Raw genomic sequence first — 7,246 nt, 5'->3', positions numbered from 1 at the left:
TCTCTCCAATATACCTTCTGCTCCCCTCTCTGTTTCCTCTTCTTCTGGAATCCCAATTATTCTAATGTTGTTTCGTCTTATGGTGTCACTTATCTCTCGAATTCTCCCCTCGTGGTCCAGTAGCTGTTTGTCCCTCTTTTGCTCAGCTTCTTTATTCTCTGTCATTTGGTCTTCTATATCGCTAATTCTTTCTTCTGCCTCATTTATCCTAGCAGTGAGAGCCTCCATTTTTGATTGCACCTCATTAATAGCTTTTTTGATTTCAACTTGGTTAGATTTTAGTTCTTTTATTTCTCCAGAAAGGGCTTTTATATCTCCCGAGAGGGTTGCTTTAATATCTTCCATGCCTTTTTCAAGCCCGGCTAGAACCTTGAGAATTGTCATTCTGAACTCTATATCTGACATATTACCAATGTCTGTATTGATTAGGTCCCTAGCCTTTGGTACTGCCTCTTGCTCTTTTTTTTGTTGTGAATTTTTCCGCCTTGTCATTTTGTCCAGATAAGAGTTTATGAAGGAGCAAGTAAAATATAAAAGGGTGGCAACAACCCCAGGAAAATATGCTTTAGCCAAATCAGAAGAGATCCCGAATTGTGAGGGGGGAGAAAGGGGATAAAAAGGGGTTCAGAAAGAAAGAAAGAAAAAAAAAAGAATCTATTAAAAGAAAGAAAGCCGATAAAGAAAAAATATAAAAAGAGGAAAAAATATATATATATTAAACTATTTAAAAAACGTTAAAAAAAGAAAACGGTAAAATTAAAAAAAATTTAGCAGAAGAAGAGAAAAAGAAAAAAAATTGAAAAAGAAAATAAAAATAAAAAAAATTAAATTAACTGCAAGGCTAAAAAATCATGGGGAGAAAGCCATGAGTTCCGTGCTTTGCTTTCTTCTCCTCTGGAATTCCACCGCTCTCCTTGGTAGGTGAACTTGGTCCTGGCTGAGTTTCCCGTTGATCTTCTGGGGGAGGGGCCTGTTGTAGTGATTCTCAAGCATCTTTGCCCCAGGCGGAGTTGCACCGCCCTTACCCGGGGCCGCGCTGAGTAATCCGCTCGGGTTTGCTTTCAGGAGCTTTTGTTCCCTGAGCGCTTTCCGTAGAGTCCGGAGGACGGGAATAAAGATGGCGGCCTCCCGGTCTCCGGCCCGGAGGAGCCGAGAGCCCGGGGCCCCACTCCTCAGCGCGCCCTCAGAGAACAGTGCCCAATGACTCCCGTCACCCTGGCCTCCGGCCGTGCTCCAAGCTGACTGAGCCTGCGACCGGTTCAAGGCAACCCCGAGCTGAGAGTCACTCCTCGGCTCTGTCTCTGCAGCCGGCTTCCCCGTTCTAATACCGGTAAGCTCTGCGACACTCAGACACCCCCGATCCTTCTGCGACCCTGCGGGACCTGAGGCCGCGCTGACCCCGCCTGGGCTTCACCCCAGTTAAGCCTCTGGAGCGATGTCCCTCAGCGGAACAGACTTTTAAAAGTCCTGATTTTGCTCCATTGCTCCGCCGCTCGCCGGGAGCCGGCCCCTCCCCCCGCGGTCTATCTTCCCGTCGCTTTGGATTCACTTCTCCGCCAGTCCTACCTTGCAGAAAGTGGTTGATTTTCTTTTTCTGGAATTGCTGTTCTTCTACTCTTCAATCTCCCGTTGGATTTGTAGGTGTTTGCAATCTTTAGATAAGCTATTTAGCTGATCTCCCACTACCCGAAGTAGTCTCAGCCTGCTACTTCTCTGCCATCTTGACTCCTCCCCCCAAGGGAGATCATTTCTAAGCTAAAGCTCCAACTCCCGGTGCGGACTCCATTGTCTCCTTGGACCTCACTTTAAAAACAGAAATTTATGGAGGACACGTATTGCATGGAGCACTGGGTGTGGTACATAAATAATGAATTCTGGAATTCTGGAAAGAAACTTAATAAAAATTTTAAAAAATAAGATAAAAACAGAAATTCAAAGATAAGATAATAAAAATGTCAAGACGATACAGTAGAACTTTGACTCAGGGAGAAGGGGCTCCTGCATGTTGGTTACAAGCCCAGAAAGCTGGCCCTGAGTCTGTGACCTAAGAGTTCACCTAAATTCTGAGCCTCAGTGTTTTCACCTGGAAATTGACGTGATAAAACCTACCTCATCAGATTTTTGTAAGCCTTAAAGAAGTAATGTCCCCAGAGCTCAGAGCATGGCACTTGGATACGTTTATGGGAAGTTCAAGATCTCCTCTTTGGAAGGACACAGTACAATTTTTTAAAGGACTCTTTTTAGTAATGCTTAAAATGTTTCAGAGTTTACAGAGTCATTAGCCTTTTTCATCACTAATCCTTTTCTTAGTCCTTAACCCTTTTGGGTTTGATTACGAAGTGGAGGATATGGCCACAGGATAATTTCCTATTGTAGTCCACCACACATACACCTCAGAGCTGCTCCTGATCGTCCTCAGATTCTTAAATAATTCTATTTCTTGAGCTCCACCATCAGAATACCTGGAGATAAGATCCAGGAATATATGTTTTTTGCAAATCTTCCAGTTGATTCATATACACACAGAATTTTTTCTCTGTATTTTCTTATGGTGTTTTCTCCCTTTCAAGGTAAACTTACATATATGGAATGGGTAGATCTTAAATGCACATTCACCAACTTGACAGATCGATTGATCCAATGCAGTCTGAACCCCTATCGGGATATAGAATATGCCATGGACTGAATGTTTGTGTTCTCCCCAGATTCATATTTTGAAGCCACAATCCCCAAGTGTTGGTATTTGGAAGTGGACGCATTGAGAAGTAATTAGGTTATAAGGGAGAGCCTCCTTCAATGGTATTAACTTCCTGGGAAGAGAACATACAAGAGAAATCATGTCTCTCTTGTCCCCGTGAAAACACAGGAAGGTGGCTCTCTGAAAGCCAGGAATCTGGCCCTCAGTGGGACCAGGTCTGCCAGGGCTTCGATCTTGGACTTCTCAGCCTCCAGAATTCTGAGAAGTAAATATTCCTTGTGTTGAAAAGAAAGCCCAAGCCACTTGCCCCTAGGACAGGAAACCAGGACTCCATTGCAATTTCCACTTTCCCAGCAGTGGCATTTTGAACCAATCAATCTGGAATTTTCTGGTCAGTTCCAGTGAGGTAATCTGTCACATGGGTTCTCCCCAATGCTCCAGAGGAAGATAAGGAAACCTCGTCTCCTTCCTGCTAAGAGAAGACGACCTTGCTGAAATAATCCTTTCTTTTCTTTTGCCAAGAACTTCTTGTCCCATCCTCTTTCTGGGGTAAAAGAATAATCAAACAAACAAAAAAACAAAACCTTCCCATTTTGTACAACTTTTTGGAGCATCTCTCTACTTGCCAGTAGGGATGCTGCCTCATTCATGATTCACTTCATAAAGCCAATTAGGTCTTCAAATTTACTTGGTTGAATTTGTCTTATTTACCAGTGTTTAAGCCACCCCGTCTGTGGTATTTTTATGACAGTAGACTGAACTAAGACAGGATATTACCATCACTCCAGTAAGCTTCCACCTGCCCCTTCCCAGTAGAGAGACATGCTCAGCCTCCCAGAGGTAATCACTATTTACATTTCTTTCCAACATAAATTTCTTTGCCTGTTTCAGAACTTCACATAAGGGAATCACTTATTACTACACTTTTCTGTAAAGTTTCTTTTATTCAGCATGTTTCTGAGATCCAACCACAATGTTGTATGTATCAGGCGTTTGTCCCTTCTTCTTGCTGAACACTACAGAAATTATATGAATTCCTTTCATTATGTGAATACACTACCCTTTATTCATTCATTATCCTACTGGTAGATACAAGTGCTGCTTCCAGTTTAAAGCTATTATGAATAAAGTTGCCATGAACGGTTTTGGACAAGCCTTTTTGTGGATGTAGATTCTTACCTTTCTTGGGTGAATACTTAGAAGTGGAACTGTTAGGTGGTAGAGTGGAGTGTAGATTTAGTTTGACAAGAAAATGCCCACTCTTTTACACGTAGTGGTTGTACTAATTTAGACTCTCACGAACAGAGTTTGAGAGTGCCAATTGCTTCTCAACCTCACCGACATTCAGTGTCGTCAATCCATTAAACTTAATTTTAACCATTCTGGTCAGTATTTAGTGATATCTCATTGTGGTTGTAACTTCCATTTTCCCGATGACCATTGATTTGGAGTACTATTTGCAGACACTAATTGGCCATTCATGCATCTTCTTTCATAAAGTGTCCATTTCAATCTTTTGCCATATTTTGAATTAGGTCCTCTGTCTGCTTTATTATTGAGTTGTAGTTCTTTATATATGCACGATGCTGGATATTCTTCATCAGATACATCTTACAAATCATTTCTTCCATTCTAAGCTGTCTTTTCTTTTTTTTTTTATTTGCATTTATTCTGTGCAAATTTACTCCCAGGCCATAAGTTTTTGTTTCTTCAGTTTCTTCTGGGATATCTTTTTCTTCTGTGCAACCTCCTCTTCTGGTTTAGGAACAATCTGCTCTTTTTCAGTAGGGATCATCTCAATGTGGCAGGGAGAGCTCATGTATGGGTTAATCCGACCATGAGCCCTGTAAGTCCTACGCCGCATCTTGGGGGCTTTGTTCACCTGAATGTGCTCAATGACCAGAGAATCGACATCTAAACCCTTAAGTTCAGCGTTACTCTCTGCGTTTTTAAGCATGTGCAGTAAAAATTCAGCACTCTTCTTGGGCCACCGACCTTGTGTCCAGCCCCACTGTTTGGCCTGGGCACACCTACCAACTCCACCATTGTAGCGACGGAATGGCACACACTGCTTCTGCAAAGTGACGTCTTTCAGATACTTGGTGGCTTTTCGGATATGCAAACCCTTGATGGCCTGGGCAGTTTCACGTGTGTTCTTAAAGTGAACACGGAGATTTGAACCTCTTGACTTGCATGATTTCGTAGGGTTTTTGGGGTCAAGCGAATAGCGAACCATGTTCAGAGGTCACCCCAGGCCGCTGAGAGGAAGAGCTAAGCTGTCTTTTCTTTTAATGGTGTCTTTTGAAGAGCAGAGTTTTTTAAAAGTTGATGGAGTTCAACTTAATACTTTGTTCCCATATGGTTAATGCCTTATCCCACACCAACCAGGTCTGTATTTGCTCCTCTTCTCTGAACTCCCAGCCTAACTGTGCTTGGGAAATGGCACTCCCCTCTTTCCGTTCCTCCTCACCCTGTGATACCACTCTTCAAGCTCTCTGCTCAAATGACCACTGCACAATGACATCGAGGTGGTGGACTCAGTAGGCACTATTAAAGAAAAGTCTGTGTATGATGCCATCTTTTGGCAATCTTTATTATTGGAAGAAAAAGATGGCAGCTCTCATTTCCTGTTGTTCACATTTTCCAGAGATACAAAGTCCTCACTATGCTAAAAATTTGTGACAGCATTGAGCTTCAGACCAGATCTAAAATCTTTAGAATTGGGAACTCACAGTGAAGGGAGAAGAGGAAGCTTAGCATGACTATCGAGCTCCTCGGGCTGTTTTGTTTTATTATTTTATTTTGTTTTATTTTATTTTAGATCTCTGTATTTAGAAACAACCATCTGGAGCTGTAACTGCACTTGACATGGAGTTCGGGAGTGAGGTAACCCTCGTTGATGGGAAAAAGCAAACACAGGGAGAAGGCACCATGCCTAAGGCCACTGTGGAGAGCTTGGAACAGAAGCCAGGCCCCTATCAGGAGGTCCCAGTCGCCTCTAAAATTCCATGATCAGAACAGGCAGAACACAAAAGAGAAACCCACTGAGGAGAGGAAATGTTTTCCCACAAAAGCAATTTCCTCCAATTTGTATTTCAGCAACAAATTTGTTTCCAGTTTCAGATGCCACTATTCAAAACTGACCTGCTGCCTTTCAACTATAATAGAGGCTCTCTCATTCTTCGGTGATTTGCTTGTAAATATTTATCAATACGACTTGGCCCTTAGCCCCCTTTCTCTGACTTTATGACGGGGAGCCCCCAGCCCTTGCCAACACTTCCCAAGCCTTGATTACTGTTATGTCTTTCACGTGGATCGACGTGTTTTCTCATGTGATTTATGAACTGTTATAAACATTTACAGCCAAACTGTCAACGTGAATAAATAAAACACTGTACATTTTTATAGTTCAGTCATCTTTATTGTGCTTTTCATACTTTCGCATAGGTCTAGAAGATTTGCGTTATCTCAACAAAGTGAAGCAACAGATTAGATTAGTTTCACTATGTTACTCAGTACCAGTTGTGCTTAAAAATCTGGAGCTGTCCCCCTCCTAGAGTTATGTGCTTTTTTTTTTTTTTTCATTAGAATCTGGTTTATTAATGACAGAGAGAAAGGCTTGATTAAAATTTCAGTCTTCCTCTCATTGACAACTACAGTTGTCTAAACAGTGGTTGCAAAACTTCAGCCGACTTCAGAATTCCCTGGAGAACTCGTTAAAACATAGCTTTCTGGGACCCACCTCCAGAAGCTTTGATCCAGGTGATCTGGATTGGGGCCCAGAAATGTGCATTTCTGACGAGTCCCTGTTCATGCTGATGCTGATGCTGATGCTGCTGGTCCTGGAATGCAAAACATTGATTTGGTTCTTTCAGCTGAAGAACCAAGGATATTTCATTTTCAGTGATTTCCAGCAAGTGATCACCTTACTACCATATTCTGAGCAATGCAGACTACCAAGGCTTTGTCTTCGTGGATAGCAGGGCTTGCCTTATGCAAAATTAGAGAGTAAGTGACCCTCACGTAAACAAAGACACATCTCTAGGTGTATCAGGGGAGCAGCAGGCATCTGCCTAGTCTCGGTGGCCTCTGCCTATGCTGGGACTCTCCCCCTTTGGGAAGGTTTGTGAAAAATGCTCTAATGTGTTCTTTTCTTCCTCTACATCACTACCTCTTTCTAGCCAGCTGCTTTTTTTAAACTTCTTCTGCAGAGATATGTTAATCAGGAGGACTCACTTCTCATTTGGTCTTACCCTCCACATCCCCATCTGTTTTAAACAGACTCCTACCCACACTTCAGGGCTCACTAAAAGCTCACACCCCCACTCCCGTGACACATAGAGGGACTCCCAGCACCTCTCTGTGGTCTGGGAGCATTATGATCAAATATCTCACTTAACACATGGCCCTGCCCTTTTCTGGTTCCATGTTCTTCCCTCTCTATGAAACTCAGGCTCCTCTAGACAGAGCAGTATCTTAGTTGTGCCTCTTGCCCTACAAAGCCACCCTCAATAAATGAAGGAAAGAAAGCAAGATGGGAAGAAGGAG

The 7,246-nt window shown here is 42.7% G+C and overlaps 1 protein-coding gene across 1 annotated transcript; it reads right to left on the bottom strand.

Annotated features, from left to right (window-relative positions):
• Positions 1–4,345: 4,345 nt before the first annotated feature.
• On the bottom strand, positions 4,346–4,963 carry LOC125103295 (60S ribosomal protein L17-like). Its single transcript, XM_047735233.1, has one exon. The coding sequence runs from the start codon at positions 4,932–4,934 to the stop codon at positions 4,380–4,382; it is 555 nt and encodes a 184-aa protein (XP_047591189.1). The 5' UTR covers positions 4,935–4,963; the 3' UTR covers positions 4,346–4,379.
• Positions 4,964–7,246: the final 2,283 nt, after the last annotated feature.

Source organism: Lutra lutra, chromosome 6 (assembly GCF_902655055.1).
Source record: "Lutra lutra chromosome 6, mLutLut1.2, whole genome shotgun sequence".
NCBI classification, from domain to species: domain Eukaryota; kingdom Metazoa; phylum Chordata; class Mammalia; order Carnivora; family Mustelidae; genus Lutra; species Lutra lutra.
Note: the sequence above shows the minus strand (reverse complement) of the source record. Positions and strands in the feature narration are given on the sequence as shown.

Coding starts and splice junctions, on each gene's coding strand:
- LOC125103295 (XM_047735233.1), bottom strand. CDS start 4,934: ATGGTTCGCTATTCGCTTGACCCCAAAAACCCTACGAAATCATGCAAG.